Here is a 19,931-nt window from a genome sequence, read left to right on the forward strand (position 1 = left end):
CTTGTTATTAACTGCTGAGGAAATTACACATCTTTCATTTTAGTATTAAACACTGCATTTATATTTGTGATCCTATAAATCACCAAATGTTTTAATTTTCACATGAATGTCTGTTTACAGTTACAGATTTTGTCTTGATCTCCAACAGTGATCTTCCACATTCTCACATGTAGTTTCAAGCAGTAATCTAGAAATATCTAAAGCTCAGAACCAAATCTTTAGTGTCCAACTGAAGTTACCATAAAATTAAAGTTAGCTTAGTTTATTGTGCATTAAGAAATAATTACATGGTTTTTCAACATATGGTTAGAATAACATTATTGAAACGGTCATATTTTACGTGCAAATTGAGAGAAAGTGACCACACATAAATTTTATGTTGAACTGTCTCGAAATCAGATCTGTGCCTCTTTAAATATGTCCTTCCCATTCAGCAGCCCCGCCTATTAAGGGGTGGGAAAATCCACCTCTTCTATTTTCATCTCAAGCTGCTGAGTAAGGACCCAGACTGCGCTGTGGCAGAAGCAGTTACACAAAGTAAAACTTGTGCTATCATGAGAAACCACTTTTCTTTGAATTTACGTTCAGGAATTTAAGCACAGAGACTTTTGAAGGTGGATTTATTTGCTGTTTAATGTTGTGTAGTTGAGCAGCTAATTATCCATTTTTTCCTACAGAGTGACTATTTGATTGGCTGCTCAGCCATGTGCTGTGACTGGTTGAATAGTTAATGGTGGAAGAGAGGAAAAACAGACACACTGTGGAAGAGCCAGAAATTCTAATTAACAATTAAATACACAGTAGTTTATAAACACACAGAGAGTGAAAAACATGAGTGAAAAAGAAACATAAAGTGCATCATGGGAAGGATTGAGGGGTCATCTGCACTAAACATATGCTTTATCAAAAATGGAAGTTTTAAGCCTAATTTAATCTTAACCCACACTACTTTTAAATATCCTAAGAACCAAAAGTAAGCCTGCAGTCTGAGAGCAAAGTGCTCTGTTGGGGTGATACAGTATTATGAGGTCTTTAACATAAGATGGGGCCTGACTGTTCAGAACACTGATGGTAAATCGGTGTTGAAAATGTATTAGCTGTATAGGAAATATTCCCCATGATGAAGCACTAACAGAAGATTATGAGGTAATCTGGATAAGCCTTATGTTAGAGTGGATTGTTAAATGTTGTCATTTTTATGCTTACCATCCATCTCTACATTGTTTAACTGTGGGATGAAAGGAATTCTACTGTCCTTCCCCCCAGATTCTCGAGGTTCTAGGTGGGGGGCTGTAGTCTTTTATTACAGACACATCCTTGTGCTTTTTGATGTAAGCTTCCTGCGTTTACGACCCTTTGGTCAGCAGGAGGTCTGACACACACACACACACACACACACACACACACATTCTTACAGAAGTTCACACATATACATATAATGCCTTGTCTTAGAACCATGTGGGCGTGGCTTTGTTCTGATGTTTTTTGTGCAGGAGGAGGTCAGAGTCGAGGTCTTTCTCGTGGTGGACACAGGCCTCCCTTGCGCAAGTGATCGATCGATCGATTGTCTTGTTTTCTTCATGATGAATAAGTCTCTAGAATTATTACCATTGAAAATAATAAAGATGCTTGGATTTGTTATTCCGTCCACCAAACTGTCATAACGTTCATCAGGCTGATTGGTGCAAGGCAGAGGCACCTTTATGCTGCTGTTGCCCTGAGTGTAAATACCATTGATGGCTTACAAACACTGTCTGAGAACCATCAGCACCTGGTTTTGAATACCCAGGGCTGGACGAGTAGCTGGCATTTATAGCAAAGTAGGTCTGACCATATACAGTTACTGAAAACAGAAAATAAAAGAGAGACATTTAAAATTTTGGAATTACCAGACATGTACAGTATTTTCCGCACTATAAGGCTCACTTGAAATCCTTAGATTTTTTCAAAAAGCAACAGTGCACCTTATAATTCTGACATAAACGGTAGTAACCAGACCGAAAAGCAGCGCACATTTCGGTGCTTTATTTCGGTGCTTTTTTTTCCTGAGCTGTGATACACTTCTAGCCAATCATTTTACGTTTCCGAGGATAGTAGGCGGGGCCAGGTACGTACGTTCTGTTAGAGCAGAGCTACAGATTAAAAATGCCCAAGGCGAAGCGGGTCAAAAGTCTGGCTGTACTTCACAGCAAAATATGCAAACTCAGCAGCCTGCAACAAGTGCTTTAAGCTGATACTGTGATGGTGTCAAAGGAGGTAACACCAAGAATCCGATTAAACAGCTGGCGACGCATAGCGTTTTTTTTAAAAGCCGAGAAATGCGCCGTATTTGATAGCTTGCTGCGAGACCTCACACCGTGCACGTCGGGTGGGTTGCCAGTTATCGGACCCGGAGCAACATCCCCCAAAAACCCGAAGAGGAGATTCCTGGCCCCTAGCCCTGCCAGTGTAGCAGAAATGATGACGGATGATGATGGCAGCAGCAGCCATTCTTCTCTGCATGAGTAGCTTCATGTTGTTCGTGTGTAATTTACGTTGAGTAGGCTAACCACGTTATTACATTAATGCATGTAAGGTGAACTAGCAAACACCATCATAGCTACATGCGGCTGTCCTCTTGTTTGATGGCAGATACTCCCTTCACCCTGGCCAAAAAGGCTAAAATGACCAAAGAAAAAGTGGGAAACAGCTAAACATGAGAGGTTTTTGGATAAAGTTTGTGTTTTTTCCATTGATTAAGCACTGCTTCCAGCCAAGAGTGATGCCATATATGCCACATAGCTGCAGAAAAGGCACACATTGTTATCTTTTTACAAAAAAAACCAGCTGAACATGAGAGGTTTTTGGACCAATTTTGTGTTCTCCATTCTTTAAGCACCGGTTCGAGCACCGTTTGAGCACCGGCACCATTTCAAAAGTACCGATTTGGCACCGGTATCGGATAAAACCTAAACGATACCCATCCCTACTTATAATCGCCTTATGTATGAATTCTGGTTGTGCTTACTGACCTCAAACCGATTTTATGTGGTACACGGCACTTAAAAAACTGTCAAAAAATGTTTTAGTACGACTTTAGTAAGCTACAAAGCCGCACGCCACTTGATGGATTGTCGGAGCATTACAGCTACCGTAGGCAGGTGCCTCACGGAGTAATCTGGGTCCTAAATTCAGTCCGCTTCAGGACCCAAAGTCAAATGACAATGTGACATTTTCTAACCCCCTATCTTCTACCACTGATAGTGTTCTACAGTCCAGAACAGTCCATTTTGCAAGAGAATTTGTGAGTTTGTTCGGTGTTGACTTACTAATTTTGGTCCTGAAACCAGTCATTTCATCAAGTTTGGGCTGCCGACACCTTTAGTTGGTACTCAAACTGGAACTGCTAGCACTAATAGCTCCCACAGTTTCTGTGCTCGCTGCAACATGTTTTCAGAGTCAAAGTCAAAGTAAACTTTATTGTCATCTCTGCTATATACAGTACAGTATATAGAGAACTGGAGACGACGAGGCTCCAGTTCCATTCAGTGCAAAAGAATAGCAATAAATATAGAGAGTAAGAATAAATATACACTTTCAGACTGAGGTAAGAGGAGTAAATATACACTTTGAAGTAAAAAAAGGCTAATAATATTCTAAAATTTACATTACATTACATCTGCATTTAGATAGTAACATAAGGTTAAAGTGCTTGTATGCAAACTCCTTTTTGCACAGTTTGCACAAAACCACACTTTTATCAAGGCTTCCGCCTGCCAGTCTTTTGAAATTAAATTTGCCTTTGACCAGTCCTAGCAACGCGCTTTACTCTGATTCTGGGGGTGTCCAAAACCATGGGCTGCATCCTCCTGAGGACGCATTTGTAGGCCAATTACGTCACAGCCAGGTGACGAAGGCTGTCTAAAACCATAGACTCCTCCAAATGCAGCAGACAAATGCATCCTCCTTTTCCCCAGATTTGGAGGATGAGTCTGGTGTATCCTTCGTGGCCCACCATATCCCAGAATTCATAGCGCGGCCCAGCCCAGCTACTTAGTTTTAATATTACTCTTATTACGCTTTCTGGGTCACAAAATAAACTTTTAATATATTTTCAGGCGAGAATGTAGCTGTGTAATCTTCAAATATCTGCTCGGTTTATCAAGACATCGCATATTTGCAAAAGTGCTCCGACGTTGTTGGAGACGTCTGTTACCCACCAGCTCGATAGCCAGCCGGGAGCTCGAGGGTCACTAGAGCCGTCGAGAACGGCACATCATTTTCAGATCACCGCAGTCTTTCGCTACTCAGGTAAAACGTAATATATAAGTCACTTAGATTACCTAAAAATGTTACTGTTTGGCTTTTTCAGTGTTTTATTTGTTTGTGAGTAAATCGGTTTGGCTGAGATTAAAGTTATTAGATTAGATTAGATTAAATAAAACTTTATTAATCCCTCGGGTGGGTTCCTCCTTAGTTTTCACACAGCTGAAACGAAGAAAACTGAATAAACAGAAGTGTGAGATGGTCAAGAATTTACTCCAGTGCCCTGTTATATTTTAGATAGCAAGGAGCAGACGGCTGAGTTTATTAAACTCCACCGAGACAGCAGTGACGCAAATCTGAAGGCTAGACCATCCAATTTCACAGCTGTTTACTTCCGGCCTACCCGACCCTCTAAAGACCCGGCCCACATAGACCGCAATGGCCGGGTCCTCGGGAGGATGCAGCCTATGGTTTTGGGCACGCCATCTTTGTAGCTCTGATGTGTGCATCAGTGTAATCGGTATACCAGGAAATTGTGCATTGACAAAATTTCTTGTTTGATTGGAATGCAAAGTGCGTTTAAATGCGTTATTTTTTTTTTCAAATTAATTAATCGCAATTAACAAGGAACTGACCTGCCAGCCCATTGTTCCTTCATTGGTGGTAGTTTCAGTCATTATGCAAATGCACTGTTTATAAGGGTTGGGGAAACCTGCAGTCAGCTGAGACTGAAGAAGTCACTTGGATGCGTGACGAAACGTTTCTCCCACTAAAAATGCTACATCCAAATGAACAGAATCAACTTTTTGGGATTTACTTACTTGGATGATTGAGATGTTTGCATAATGCGACCAAAATTCAATTAAAATTATACAGTTTCTATTTGAATGTTGATCACCCACCTCCTCTAATTTTTCTTTGTACTAAAAAGGACCAGACAAGCATACAGTAAATCTTGTGAAGATGTAAGATACAAATATCAATCAAATAAAAGATTAAAAACTGCATAATTGTGTGACATGCCTTTAGTGTGTATGTATGTACGTGTCATATTTCTTCATATTTCATATACTTCATATATAAGCAGCTTCTGTTGGCATAATTCTTACAGCTTTCAGAACTAGATTATGATAAGATATCCTTTAACACTGAAGAAATAAACTCGTGCTTGCATTAAATATAATTGCTTGTAGTATGAAAAGTGCATTGTCTTCTTGTAAGAGAAACCTACCACATAGGTACCCAACAGGGAAATTTAGTTTTGTGTGCAAAACTTCTTAAATATTTAGTGTAAACTATGATAAAGTTTCTGGGTCCTTTACAAATGTAACTTTTCCACACACTTCCAGTTACTACATAAATCTTTATGTAGTTAGAAATATAACTTTAATATTGTTCTTTTTGGACCTTCATATTTCCACAGTAGAAAATACTTTTCCCTTAATCTCCTTTGAATGTGATGAGGTAGTCGGGGTATGCTTGGTTGTCATGGAACACAATATACATGGCAGGGTTATCAATTTTGTCCACTGCGCTATCGAAGCGGTTGTGAGGCTGCTGGCTGTTTCGGAGTGGAAGCACCTTCATGGTAGCTTGGCCCTGAGTGAAGACGCCTGTGAGGACTCGGGCGACGAACATTAACCGAGAACCATCAGCAGCTGGCTTGGAGTAGGTGGGCTGGGCTGAGTAGCTGGCGTTTACAGCAAAGTAGGTCCCATGACCGTATGCAGTTGCTGAATGTAGGAAGAAAAAAAAGGAATTAGTAATAGGTTATCATATGAGGCGACTTTTGTTGTGATTTGGCGCTATATAAATAAAATTGAATTGAATTGATTTGAATTGATAAAACATGGTGACTTCCAACATATATTACGTAAGTATTGTAAGTCTTGCATTTAATATCCTAAGAGTCCTGTTTGTGTCTATAAATGATGGTTAAATACAACCACATTCAAGACCATAAAATACTTGAAGCAGTCTGCAAATGATCAATCTGTCACCATGTAATGGTGGACCAATATAGACACAATGTCAGAGTGATCAGAGCGGTAAAGACTTACATGTATATGTAAAACCTTGGTGTATAGGAGGTAATAATTTCTAAGACAAAGTCAACATTAGTGATTCGTTTTGAAGCAACAGAAAAATGTTGTCTTGTTCAGTAACAATTATCACCGTTTTGTCCAGCAAAACTCCTGTTGAATCCAGTTGTCATGATGGAGTGGCAGTTTTCCTGGGTCGTCCCGTGGTACAGAGGTTTCTCCGCTGCTCCTCCCTCGTGTGCGTTCTTATCAGAAATGTGCTTCTTCTGGGCTTCATAGGCGCGCCGCAGGTGAACGTTCTGCAAACGTTCAATCTGACAAGAGAGACCGAAGCCAAAGGATCAAAGAGATGCCAAACAAAGCAGTGTGGATATTAATTACATCTGATGGCTTAGTTCATGTCTTTATGGTGGTAACCATAAACTGAGGCATGTGTTTCAGGTATGAGAAGTTTAGATTACAGCAGTTAATAATTAATGACTTTCGTACTGCAAAACTAAAAACTTTAGAAACTTAAAAATTAAAAACACTTTAGAAACGTGATATTTCTCAGGTAGGGAGTTTGAATTTTTCATAGCATTTCTGAGCAAATATATTGACATCGGTTCAATGGACCACAGAGATATGGTGGCCGGAAACTGCAAATATCCAACATAGATAGATAAATTGATTGATAAAATAAAATATAATGTATTTATTTTTTTAATGTGGCAATTAATTTGTTGACAGAATGTGACTGATTTCTGTTTTCTTTAATTTCCTGTATTTCTCTTTTTTCATTTTGATTTTAATATATAAATTTACTAAATAAATTAATTAAATCCAATCATGTTTTACGTGTGGACACAAAAGGATCAAAATCACTTTTATTGTTTTTATGTGCAGGTACACTGGTATAGACCCTGCGAGTTAAATTCTTGTGTGCAAGCTTCACAAGCAACAGATGTGTGCAAAATACAATAACATAAGAACAAAGAGAATTATAAGAATGGGAATCTGAGAATTATAAGAATAAATATATGTACAAATATAAGAATGTATGCGCATTACTCAATATGTATACCAAATATGTATGTATACATATATGTGTGTGTGTGTCTGTGTGTGTGTATACATATATATAAAATTAAATAAAGTAAAATATACAAAATTTATAGAGGTTAGTAGGAAATTCAAATTCAAATTTTATTTGTCACGTACACAGTCATACACAGTACGATATGTAGTGAAATGCTTGGACAACTGCTCGTGACCTAAAGAGAACAAAAAAGGAAAAGGCTATGAATAAGATAGGAAATAAATATGAAAAATTAAAAAGGGTAAATTTAACTAGGAAGGAATAAAATATAAATTAAGGTTAAAAATGAAATAACTGTACAACACAAATTAGAATGAAGGGTAAATTTAACTGGGAAGAATAAGATAAAGATAAATATATAAATTAAAGTTGAAAATAAAATAACTGTACAACAAAATACACAATACACAATATAGAACTATATAAGAATGTATGAAGAAATCTAAATATAAATAAATATATACACAATAACCGCAGCTGTACAAGTATTAACCGGAAATGAAGAATATAGTGACCAGTGTTGTGCAAAAACAAAGTCCAGAAAGTCCAGTGTGTGTGTAAGAACTGTATGTGTGGGTCAGTACTGTGTGGTGGTGTGATTGAGAGACCGTATCGCCTGCGGGAAGAAGCTCCTCCTCAGTCTCTCTGTGTTGGTCTTCAGGGAGCGGAATCGCTTTCCTGACCTCAACAGAGAGAACAGTCTGTTGTTGGGATGGCTGAGGTCCTTCACGATCTTCCTGGCCTTGGTCCAGCACCGCCTGCTGTAGATTGAGTGCAGGTCAGGGAGCTCGGAGCGGATGGTGCGCTCAGCTGACCGCACAACCCTCTGTAGAGCTCGTCTGTCCTGCATGGTGCTGTTCCCGAACCAGGTTAAGATGTTTCCCGCCAGGATGCTCTCTATGGTGCACGAGTAAAAGTTCCTGAGCACCTTGGAGGGCAGTTGGAAGTCTCTCAAGCGTCTGAGGTGGTAGAGACGCTGTCGGGCCTTTTTCACCACGGTGTTGATGTGACAGGACCATGACAGGTCCTGCGTGATGTGAACTCCGAGGTATTTGAAGCTGTCCACTCTCTCCACTGGGCACTCGTTGATGACGGGGGTCTGGTAGTTCCTCTCCTGCTTAGTGCTGAAGTCCACTATCAGCTCCTTTGTCTTACTGACGTTTAGAAGGAGGTTGTTCCTCTGGCACTAGTTCTCCAGATTCCTAATCTCCTTCAGGTAGGCCGTCTCGTTGTTATCAGAGATCAGGCCCACCACGACGGTGTCGTCAGCAAACTTGATGATGGTGGTGGAGCTGGTAGTGGCCACACAGTCATATGTGTACAAAGAGTACAGCAGGGGGCTCAGAACACACCCCTGGGGGGCTCCAGTGCTGAGAGTGGTGGAGGCTGAGACATGTCCGCCCATCCTTACTGCCTGTGGTCTGCCAGTTAGGAAGTTGGAGATCCACTGACACATAGATGAGCTGAGTCCCAGATGCTCCAGCTTGGTGGTGAGTGTGGAGGGAATTATGGTGTTAAATGCAGAGCTGTAGTCTATGAAGAGCATTTTAACATAATTCCCCCTTCTAGTGTCCAAGTGAGTGAGTGATGTGTGGAGGAGATGAGAGATGGCATCGTCTGTGGAACGATTTGGACGGTAAGCGAACTGTAGTGGGTCCAGTGTGTCTGGTAGTGAAGAAATGATGAAGTCTCTGACCAGGCGTTCAAAGCACTTCATCACTACTGAGGTGAGGGCTACAGGGCGATAGTCATTGAGAGAAGCAGGGTGGGGTTTCTTCGAGACAGGAACAATGATGGACTCTTTGAAGCATGTGGGGATCACCGACTGAGATAAAGAGATGTTGAATATCTCAGTGAACACAGGAGCTAGCTGGTATGCGCAGTCTCTTAGGATACGACCTGGGATGCCGTCTGGTCCTGCTGCTTTCCTGGTGTTCACTCTCTTGAAGGCTCTCCTTACTTCATGCTCGGAGATGACGAGCACGTTTCCGGTGCTGGCAGTATCTTCCTGTCTGCAGCCGTTAGCGCCGCTAACACTAGCAGAGACCTTAGCTGCAGCCTCAAAGCGAGCATAGAAAGTGTTCAGCTCGTCTGCCAGAGTCACGGCCGCGTTCGTCATACCGGTTGTTGGTGCTTTATAGTCCGTTATTGTCCTTAGTCCCCGCCACAGGCTCCTAGAGTCACTCTGTTGGAGTTGTGACTCTAGTTTCCTCCCGTAGCGCTGCTTCGCCTCTTTCACCGCCCTCCGCACGTTATATGACGCGGCTTTGTACGGGTCCATGTCCCCCGTCATGAGTCCCGTGTTGTAGGCAGCGGTGCGGGATCTCAGAGCGTCGCGGATGGTTTTATCCACCCACGGCTTCTGGTTGGGAAACGTTGTGATAGTCTTTGTCTCCACGGTATCATCCGCTAGTTTCCCGATGAATCCCACAACCGCTTCCGTAAACACGTTGACGTCATCGTCGGAGCTGTTTCTGAACATGCCCCAGTCTGCGTCATCGAGTGCGTCCTGTAACGCGGCCACCGATTGATCCGTCCAGCGCGCGACCTTCCTCTGAACCGGAACTTCCTGTTTCAGCCTTTGTTTGTATTTTGGCATGAGGAAGATGGCGGCGTGATCAGATTTGCCAAACGGGGGGCGGGATTGTGCCTTGTAGCCGTCCTTGACCGTAGTGTAGCAGTGGTCCAGTGTCCTTTCACCCCTGGTGGGGCAGGTGATGTGTTGATAAAAGTTCGGCGCTGCGCGTTTGAGGTTGGCGCTATTAAAGTCCCCCGTCACAATAAGCGCAGCGTCCCGGTGTTGTGTCTGGTGCTGTGTGAGTGCCTCATGCAGCTCGCATAAGGCGGTGACCGTGTCCGCTTGTGGTGGAATATAAACGGCACTTACAATGACCGATGTAAATTCCCGAGGTAGATAAAAAGGACGACACATGATGGACAGTAGTTCCAGATTTGGTGTGCAGGAGTGTGTGAGAGGAACAACGTTCGCACTGTTGCACCAGTTGTTGTTCACCATTAAACACACGCCGCCTCCCCTTGACTTCCCCGAGTCCCGTGTCCTGTCCATGCGGTGAACCGAGAAGAACTCGGCCGGCTGGATGGCGTGGTCCGGCACCGCTGGGTTCAGCCATGTCTCGGTGAAGCAGAGGAGATTGCAGTCCCGAATGTCTCTCTGGAACTTTATCCTGGCCCTGAGGTCGTCAAGCTTGTTCTCCAGTGACTGGACGTTGGCGAGCAGGATGCTAGGCAGAGGTGTGCGGTGTGCACGAGCTCTCAGCCTGTTCCTGACGCCGGCTCGCTTCCCTCTAGGCCGCCGCCGCTTCCCTTTGTTCTCCCTCGAGATCTCACTCGGCCAGCTCGGATCCGGAGTTAAAAACTTCGAATTGTGAGTACATTGTACACCAATAGAAACAAGAGTGTCACTGTCATACCTAATGTACCCAATGGTGATGATTTTGCCGATTTAGAAACGCTGAAAACTAACTTAAAAAACAAAGACAAAGAAAAAGTGGTCGGAGCAGTCGTGACGGCAGCCGACCTCACCGGCGCCATCTTTATTTGAGAGCAGGTATGTGATGATGCTGCAGTTGCCCCGGGTTACAGGACATTCTTTCTTCATATAGGAAAAAGAAATTCCAATGGAAAAATATTTTTACCATTTTTAGATTAAAAAAAAAGAAATACCTTTTTGTTACACCTTTTATATTACCAAAAAATGTAAATAATGACCACATGCGCTGCTGATATAAAGTCTGGTGCACTTAATACAATCCCTGAATGTTAACATGTATCATGATAGCTGACCAGTTAAGCAGACCACATTACAGTCAGTAATGCTCACCAGTTTGCACTGTAATGCCACAATCAACTTTTTCAGCTTGTATGCATGTACTTGTGTATATATGTACTTGTACTTGTGCAGGAAAAGCCACCCACCTTCATCACAGTTTTGGGGACAGTTCGTTTGAAAGCCTCCTTTACTGTGTGATACTCTGCAGAAGAAGTCTCCAGAGAAACCACCTTCATAGTCTCATTGGCAGCCATGGGGTCCCAGTACAGAGGGAAAGTAAAGTCTGAAAAAGACAACATGTTTGTTATATTTTATTAAGTCAGGTAATGTAGTATACACAAGAGAAGACACAGAAGAAACTGTTTTGTTTTGTTGTTGTTGTTTTTTTTTTGTAGGATGGCGCATGAAAAGAACAAAAACAGAACTTGTAAGTTTAGGCTTAGACACAGGGTTTTGGCTTCTGTGGGACACTTAAGTATTTCTCTAACTGTGTATTCTTGTTTGTCCTTGTTTTTTTCTCCTGTTCCAAAGTTTTTTCGGTTCATTCTGTGTTTTGGTTTTGGCATTGGACTTAGCTTAGCTCCTTAGTCTTTTGAATTTCCTGTTTTCTGTGACTTTAGTGCTTGCTTTCTTTAACTGATGATAAGTTTGTTAAAGCCCTTTTCTATTCCGATTCTGTTCCTTCAGCTGTGTCTCTATGTTTATCTTCTGTCTCTCTGTCACACTTTCATGTTGTGAGTCTGTCATCTTTTACTTCCTGTTTTACTTTGGTGGTATTTCGTCTCTTGCGCTTCGTGTCCAGTTCTTTCCTCTGTCTCATCAATCTTCCCTTGCCCTTTGTTGTGTTCTCTCTCAGCTCTTTTCCTCTGTGCCTTGTGTTTTCTAAGAAGTTGAAAAAGTATTTTTTCTCCTCTGTTTCTTTGTATTTTTAAGAGCTTAGCAATAAAGCTGTCATTGACTTTTACACATTGCATAGATGTTTTAAAATTGGGATTTGGTTCAGTCCAGCCACATATCAGTCTTAACACTGTTTGCTATATTGGTGCCCTTCTGACACCAATCTAACACTGCTTTGCAATGCAATTTGAAATCAGCAGATAAGGAGAGACTTTAATATTTCTGATATTGAAATTTTGACATTTCCTGTTTCAAAACTGTTTACTGTTACTGTCATTCCTCATAGTGACTTTTGCAACTATTTTTACAAGTACATTTTTTAATACTTTTTTAGTAGAATTATTTCTTTCAAAACCTTAACATTTGTTTATTGAAGTTTATATTACTCTCAAGCATCAAACTCCAGTATCAGTCAGGCTCATTTTTGTAACATCTCTGAGAACTATCTACTCACCTGGAAGATTCTCAAGTCGTTTCAGCTTTGTCGCCTGTCTGCTCAGTGGTCGTGTGGCCACCATTGCCTGTACATCAACCTCCCATATAAGTCCCTGTGCATCTGTTATTCCTTCTGTTAATTCGTTTTTTTCCAATTGGTGATTAGCTGATTTGGGAAGTCTTTCCCAGTTACCATTATTTGCCAGGATGCACCAAACCACTTTGTTGTAAACATCCTCCTCCTCCCTCACTCTCACCTCTCTAGTGAGGGTCATGTACTGACACTGATTCATTTTCTGCATAACCCAGGTGATCCCGTCTTTTAGCCCGCTCACTGTTAGGGCGCCAGACTGATCAGTTTGCATGAATAGACCTTCAGACTCCACCAGCTCCTTCAGCTCCATCATGTCATCCTGGTTGAGGAGTTCCAGTTCCTCCTTTGAGAAGGTTTTACTGGAGCACTGCGTCTGATATTGATGCTTCAGCTTTTCCATGGCATCATCAATGTCCGTTCTGGAAAGACCCAGAAATGTGAAGACAGACTGCTGACTTGTGGAGCTGATTTGGAGACTGCTGAGGTATGCACTCACACTAGGAGCAGACTGTTGTTGCTGTTGTTGTTCTTGAAATGACACTGGAAGGTGGATCAAACAAATAAGTAAAATAATTTTTAATCTGCTTTTATTTTAAAAATCACTACACTAAATAACCACACAAGATGTCAGTTTGTGAATATTTCTGTCACCTCTGTTGATGACAGCTGGGGAATACATCTGCATCGCTTCCTCTTTAAAAGCCAAGAAGACATCGATCTTAATCAGGACGAGGCGGATGTCGGTGAGGCTGTTCATTGATGATGTAGAAGACTTGATCCCTTGAAGAATAGCTCCTGCCACAACAGCAGGGTCCAACTCACCAGCACCTGGAAAAACACCACTTGCATTTAGGGGTGCGTGCGTGTGTGTGTGTGTGTGTGTGTGTGTGTGTGTGTGTGTGTGTGTGTGTGTGTGTGTGTGTGTGTGTGTGTGTGTGTAGCACAATAAATTCTTAGAATGCCAAAAAAAAAATACTTACCAGCACAAATGGCCGGAATTGCCACAGAGCTGTATTTATACCATTCACAATAGTAAATGATATCACACACAAATTGTTCAATAAGGGCTTCATCTCTTTGTCCACATACATGAAAAATTGCTTTACAGGGGAAGTTTCCAGACTGGGTCACATAAATTTCTCCTCGGTCCACTTTTGCTGCACAGAAAGTGACACAGGAAGCATGAGTGAGAGTCAGATAAGTAAGATAAGAAGATAAATAGCTGCTTCTCTTTTTCTCACCTGCTTTCAGTTCAGTTTCCACCTGTGGTCCAGCTACAGTTAAGATGTCTTTGCATACCCCATCTTAGAAGGAGAAGAAAAAGAATAAAAAATTAATGAATACATAAATCTGGACCTAGTAACAACCTTAGATGTATTTTTTACATTAGTTTCATTGCAATCATTCAAATAGCTGTGGACAAATCTCAATCAATTTCAACTACTCTAAGACAGATGCATGCAGTGTAATATCAGACATTCTACCCATTTGATTTCTTAGTTTTGATTCCTCTGACAGTGACTCAAGCCACATGATCTGTTTCTATTTCACAATCAATCTACAAGTATTTATAGGAAATTCTGCTGAATTTGCCTGATCCGCACTTGGACAAAAAATGTGAAACTACAACCATGATAGGTACGAGATATAAAATACAAAATGTAAACTAGTAGTTAGTTTTGCAGCCACATGCACATTAAATGTAAAGTATAAGTAACTGACTAATTACTTACATTGTGGGACCATGACTACTTGTGCTCATTTCATGATGTGCCAGTTCATAAGTATATGCCAAATGAAAACTTCAGTCTTCAAAGATTACATTCAAATATACATCCCCATTTCTGAGCAAATATTCATAAATAGCTGTCTGCCTTTGGCATCCACAGAGAGCTATGCTACCATTGTGGTTAAAAATAACTTTACAGTTACAGGGTGAACATCCTGCTCACTACGCCTTCCTGCCTTTGTGTTTCACCTACCAAGGTTAAAATTTTGGAAGTCTGTTGTGTTCACCACAGCATCTGTAGTCTCATTAGTGATGTCACCAAACACCACATGTAGTTTAACTCCTCTTTCCAGTATCATGACGATGTCATCTAGGTCACTGGTGAGGGACCTGAAGATTGCTGAGATGAAGAACACCACACATTAGATTTTGTCTGAAATTTATTCTGATACTGAGGGTGCTGATGAATATGGTAAAATATGACACTGGCTGAATGGTTTTTATCTGCTCACTATGCATCAATGTCACATACTGAAGACAGTATGAGCAGTGCAAGTTTACCTTGGCCTCCCTGGTTCATATTTAAGCTGAGCTGTTTGTAGACATCGTGGTAGCACTGTAGATAAAAACACAGAATAACACGATAAAGAATTGATGCATGGTCAGAACAGCCCTGTTTTTGTTTTTAAAAGTGCTTTATAAATTAAGTGATATAGTATGATATGCATGTTACATGTCAGATCAGGACATATTGATTGACACTGACCGCCTCAGAATCAGGGTAGCCAGGTTTAATGACAATGTGGATGTTTGTAAGAGATCCAGAAGATGCAGATAATCCAAACTGCTGAATGATGTCGGTCAACACTTGAATAGCTTCTCTCAGCGGGTATTGTAAAACAATTCCTGGCCCAATGATTGGAATGGCCACTGAACCCAAATTCAGCTGTGCACAAAGCTCCAGACACCTCTTCAGACCGTTACCAAGAGCCTGCAAATCAAAAGTTATATATTTTTAAACTATGTTACAGTTAGATTTCATTCTATAAGTTTGTGCCATATAACATCAAGTTATTCCAAACTACTATACACAGACTATACACAGAAATGGTACTTTATTTAATTTCATGAAACTTTACCAATCCCAAAGGAAATTCATTCATGTACTTCTAAAGGTAAATGAATTTGATCTTTTCCATCACTATAAGTATTATGTCCTCAATTTTACCTGAACACTCTTTCCTCTTACTCCGTCCCAAGGCAAGCACTCAATGAAGAAAATCTTGGAGCAGCCCAGAGATGGAGGTGCATCAACCAGCTGAACATCACCAGGGGCGAGGGCACAACTGGCTAAGACTGAATCAAACTTTAACTTTAATATATTCCCAGCTTTGGCCAACAAACTGTTGCCAATATTTGTAGAAGTCAGCTGCTTGTTGAGCATGGGGACCACCAGAACATCCACCTGCAGAAATAATATTGAATAACATGAATGTTGATATTTTATTTTGGGATTATGGGAAATAGAATTGAATGGAAATAATCAAACCTGTTCATTTTCTAAACTGCTGAGTTTGATCTTCAGGTTTGTTCTGTTGATTGCAGAGTTTCCAACTGTGCTGTACATGCTGCTGCTGTAGCTGAGAGATCTAGGTGTGTCGCTGAGTCTGCTGGTGTTTCGTGGTCTTTGCACGTTTGGGGTGGCTGCAGTTTGCTTCTCTCGGATAATGACGTGACAGGAACCCTCTATCAGCTCTTTAGTCACTTTACCCTCTTCCTGGAAGTACTGCTGAGCCCCTGGTCCATCTAGAGTCAAAGTGTCTACTATAACACTGTCTAGAGTTGATGTTAGGGCCTCCTTGGCCTCCTGAACATGACATCGAGGACCAGACACAAACACACAAGGATTTGGAAAATGTGAGGCTTGTAAGGTCACCTTGGTCTGCTTCATGCCAATCAAGTCTAAGATTTTATCAAAACAGTAGACAGTGTCATGATGAAGCAGATTGATGGTTTCTTGAGTTGAAACTTGATTCAACTGGAAATCATGAAGAACTTCATTGAGCTTGGCCACATTTTCACTGTAGCCCACCAGTCGGACTTTGGTTGTTGAGGTTCCCCTGGCGCCTGGCATGTAGCTGATGTCCACTCTGAACTCTCTACTGTTTGCCTCGTTCTTGGCTTTCGTCAGAATTTCTTTCAACCTGTTGAGATCTATTGCACCCTGCAGCTGTACAGTGGTCACTTTAAAGTCTCTCATTACTGCTGCCTCTGCCTCATTCAGAGCATCAGAGGACAAACTGGACAGAACCAGATCTGCACCCACCTCAAAGAAAACAGGGTTTCTGAGGCTCTGCTGGAAGCGAGTTTGGTATTTTGGGATGGCATCACTGGTCTTCATGAAGGTTAGCAGAGCTGTAGGGAACTTAACGCTCTTCTCCTTTATGTTCTTAATCAGTTCAACCAGTTTTGCAGCTCCTGACTGCACCTCTTTGTCAGGGCCCTCCAAAGTGATCATGGCACTACCTCTGATGATTGCAACCTCTGGACAATTAGCACGCATTTCTCGATTTAAGTCTTCTTCTATGAGCTTGAACTTCTTCTCCACAATCGGCATTTCCTTTTTGGTGGGTAGGCTTTTTTCCAGAACTGCAATCTTCTCCTTCACGGCATCAACCTCTCCCACAACCACAGCATAGCCACTCTCTGTGTAAACTTTGATATCATCTGTCTTAAAGGCCGAGTCCTGCAGTACCATTTCCATCTGTTTTGGCTCAAGTACATGAAAACAGTTGTAGGTCTCGGTGAGCTGCACGAAGACCTGATCCACTTGATACTCCCATTTCTCTGCAGCACCACCAAAACCTCCTCCTGGACCCTTGTCAACCTCCCCTCTAACCAAAACCTCCTCTTCATCAAAATTTAGCTCCACTGTGCAGCCGATTGACGACAGTTGTTTTTCAAAAAATGTATATGCTTTACAGTTGTCTCTCAGGAAAAACATCAGGAAAACATCTATCCTGAAAGTCTTCTCAAGACCCTTTATGTTTGGGTTTGTTGAGGTCTAAAAGACGGAAAGAAATCAAACAAATCTGTGAGTTTATGCTATAAGATATGCTACTTATTGTGTACCACATAGGTCTGGGCAGTAAGTCAAAAATGAATCATAACCCTCTTTCAAAACCTCTAATTGACGTTATCTTTGCCATGTCATGTATTTTATTTCTTTTCTCTTTATACTTATTAATACTTCACCCATTATGTACTATCTCTGCTATGTCCAGTCTGTGGCATGACAACCATCATAGAGGAAACTTGAAACGCCGAGCCCAATGCCCAATTGACTTTAGTAAACACAACATCAATCAAAAAGAAGAAAACTAGGAGAAAATACCAAAAATATCTCAGCTTTAGTGGTTCAGCATATTTACAGCACAAACCTAGTTTGTGTGTCATTGCGTTCAATTAATCATGATTTTTATTTAAAGTCATATCGCACAGCCCTAGCACCTCAACATCCATCCAACATCCAAACACCATTTTAATCACCACCTCTTAAAAAAAGACAAGTATAAGTATTTGTTTCCTAAATAAACTCGTTTCACAAAAAACTGGATTTCACAGCAGTTGCCAGTGGTACAGATTCATACAGTCCTATGTAGATAAAACAGATTGACATTAACATTAACATTTCTGTTAATGTGTTTTTGTTTTTCTTTGTTATGTCTGACTATGACACTGTCTTATAACAGAAATACACCACAACCCTGTTTCTAAAACAATTAGGCTATTGTGTACAATGTAAATGAAAGCAGAATGAAATAATTTGTGAATCATTTAAAACATGATGTTTTTTGTTTTGTTTTTTTTTTTATCTGTGTGCTAGTTTAGTGGCCAGACTGCTTCGAGCTGATAGGAAAGAAAAAGTAACTCAAATGACAACTCATTACAATCAAAAACTAACAGCAACGATTTAAAGCAGTACTGAAGTCTTACTTGGTACTATCAAGGTGAAAGTAAAGTGTCCCATGAGTGTATCACCATCTTGCTTGTTGTCACCCATGTTCTGAAAAGCATTATCTTTGATGGTATGGAGGTGGAGTGACATACATGGCATGGGTTACTTACTTGTCTACAAAGGCTTTAATGCAAAAGCATGCTGTGCTATCCACATGATGTATTTTTCAGGGAAGGGCTTCCTTATTTAAACACTAAACTACACTTATATTTTAAACTTTGTATCAAAAGCGAGACTCATAAGTTAAAGAAGCCTGAGAACTGTCAGCCACTGAAAACATCTGAGGCATAATAAAAACGATGAATAACAAAGATGGCACAGCAAAAGTGGAGCAAACATATACTTCCAAAACTAAAGTGGCTGGTGTGTCTATTGCCCAAATGTTGTAAGAAGAGGAAGTGATACATCACTGATATTCTTCTAAAACAACAAACACATTCTGTAAATTTGTCCTTGACATCGAATTTAATGATCGTGTAGTTTTTAAAAGAGAGAGTTTTACTATTTAGAATGTATTCTTTGCAGTACTTGCAATGTGTTTTAACTATTTTACAATCATCTGTTTTTGTCAATATTGTCCTCAGCGGTCCAACTTTCCCTGGAGGCTAACTCCTCTAAAACTGGTTTCGCAACATTATCCGGCTCTGACGCTGAGTTTTTACTGTAACCAAAAGTCATGTTTGAAAGAGCAGTAAACTGTACCAGTGATTGGCTTGGCGATGGCTGGTCAGAGGTCTGTTGCGAATTTGTCCGGCTCACGGTCAGCCGCACTTCTCCACTCGGAAGAGTGATGGTGTGAAACTTCCTCTGCAAAACTCTGTCTTGATCTGGAAAACATCCATAAACAGAGTCACTGAAACAGCCTGCAATTAAACACAAATCCCCCAAAAAAATATTTTACAAATAACCGACTGTCCTACCTTCTTTTTCCTTGAAACAGATTTTATAAACGCTTCCTCCGAGTTTTTCTACATTTCCGCAGTCGCCACCCCCGGAGTCTCGCCTTTTCTGAAAGTATCTCCTCACTTTCTCCTTCTCTCTGTCTGTAAAGTCAGTGGCTTCAAAAAACAGTGGATACTGATATTCATCCATTTTATCTGCAATTCTACACTGACATGAGAACTTTCAGCCCGTCTAAAACTTGGTTGTACCGCTCTGTGAGTGCCTGTTTTTGTTTCACTTTCACTTTTCAAGTATCGCATCCTCATACTTAAACTCATACACCCAGCAATGCAAAAAGTCCGCATTTAATTTTCAGGGGCTTTTCAGCTACCTACCTACTCTGCAGGTACTTTACAAGGTGTTTCAGCTGTCAGAGTATAACTCTAAATCATATTTATGTCTTAACATGGTTTTGAGAAAGACATTTTACCAGTAATTATGTGAGCTCTGTCATTAACTCAAGCTTTAAAACATCAAAGAGAATTCTACAGATATGGCTTTTACTAAGAAGGAGGTAAATAAGCTCAGGAGATTTGTGGCAGTGACTGATTCATGTGATGAGGTCCTTTATGGGCAGATGTCATGCAGTGAACAATAGCATACATTACATTGATTCTTTAAACAAGGGTGTAGGAGCCATTTTTGGGTTAATACCTTATGT

General features: G+C 41.0%; 2 protein-coding genes across 2 annotated transcripts; both read right to left on the minus strand.

The window, feature by feature from the left end:
- Positions 1-5,654: 5,654 nt before the first annotated feature.
- LOC308404841 (protein mono-ADP-ribosyltransferase PARP15-like) lies at positions 5,655-12,621 on the minus strand. The gene is made up of 4 exons (XM_080895090.1): positions 12,507-12,621; positions 11,302-11,438; positions 6,421-6,601; positions 5,655-5,978 (listed from the first exon to the last, which is right to left on the minus strand). Exons 1-4 carry the CDS (start codon positions 12,568-12,570, stop codon positions 5,686-5,688), a joined length of 675 nt encoding a protein of 224 aa, XP_080751216.1. The 5' UTR covers positions 12,571-12,621; the 3' UTR covers positions 5,655-5,685.
- A 119-nt stretch (positions 12,622-12,740) lies between these two features.
- LOC308407951 (uncharacterized protein) lies at positions 12,741-19,473 on the minus strand (the record flags this gene model as incomplete). Its single annotated transcript, XM_080899941.1, has 12 exons — positions 19,249-19,473; positions 19,031-19,155; positions 15,860-17,374; positions 15,539-15,775; positions 15,077-15,301; positions 14,872-14,926; positions 14,564-14,710; positions 13,823-13,885; positions 13,562-13,738; positions 13,233-13,409; positions 12,861-13,121; positions 12,741-12,748 (listed from the first exon to the last, which is right to left on the minus strand). Exons 1-12 carry the CDS (start codon positions 19,418-19,420, stop codon positions 12,741-12,743), a joined length of 3,162 nt encoding a protein of 1,053 aa, XP_080756067.1. The 5' UTR covers positions 19,421-19,473.
- Positions 19,474-19,931: the final 458 nt, after the last annotated feature.

This window comes from Rhamphochromis sp. 'chilingali' (genome assembly GCF_963969265.1).
Source record: "Rhamphochromis sp. 'chilingali' genome assembly, chromosome: 1".
NCBI classification, from domain to species: domain Eukaryota; kingdom Metazoa; phylum Chordata; class Actinopteri; order Cichliformes; family Cichlidae; genus Rhamphochromis; species Rhamphochromis sp. 'chilingali'.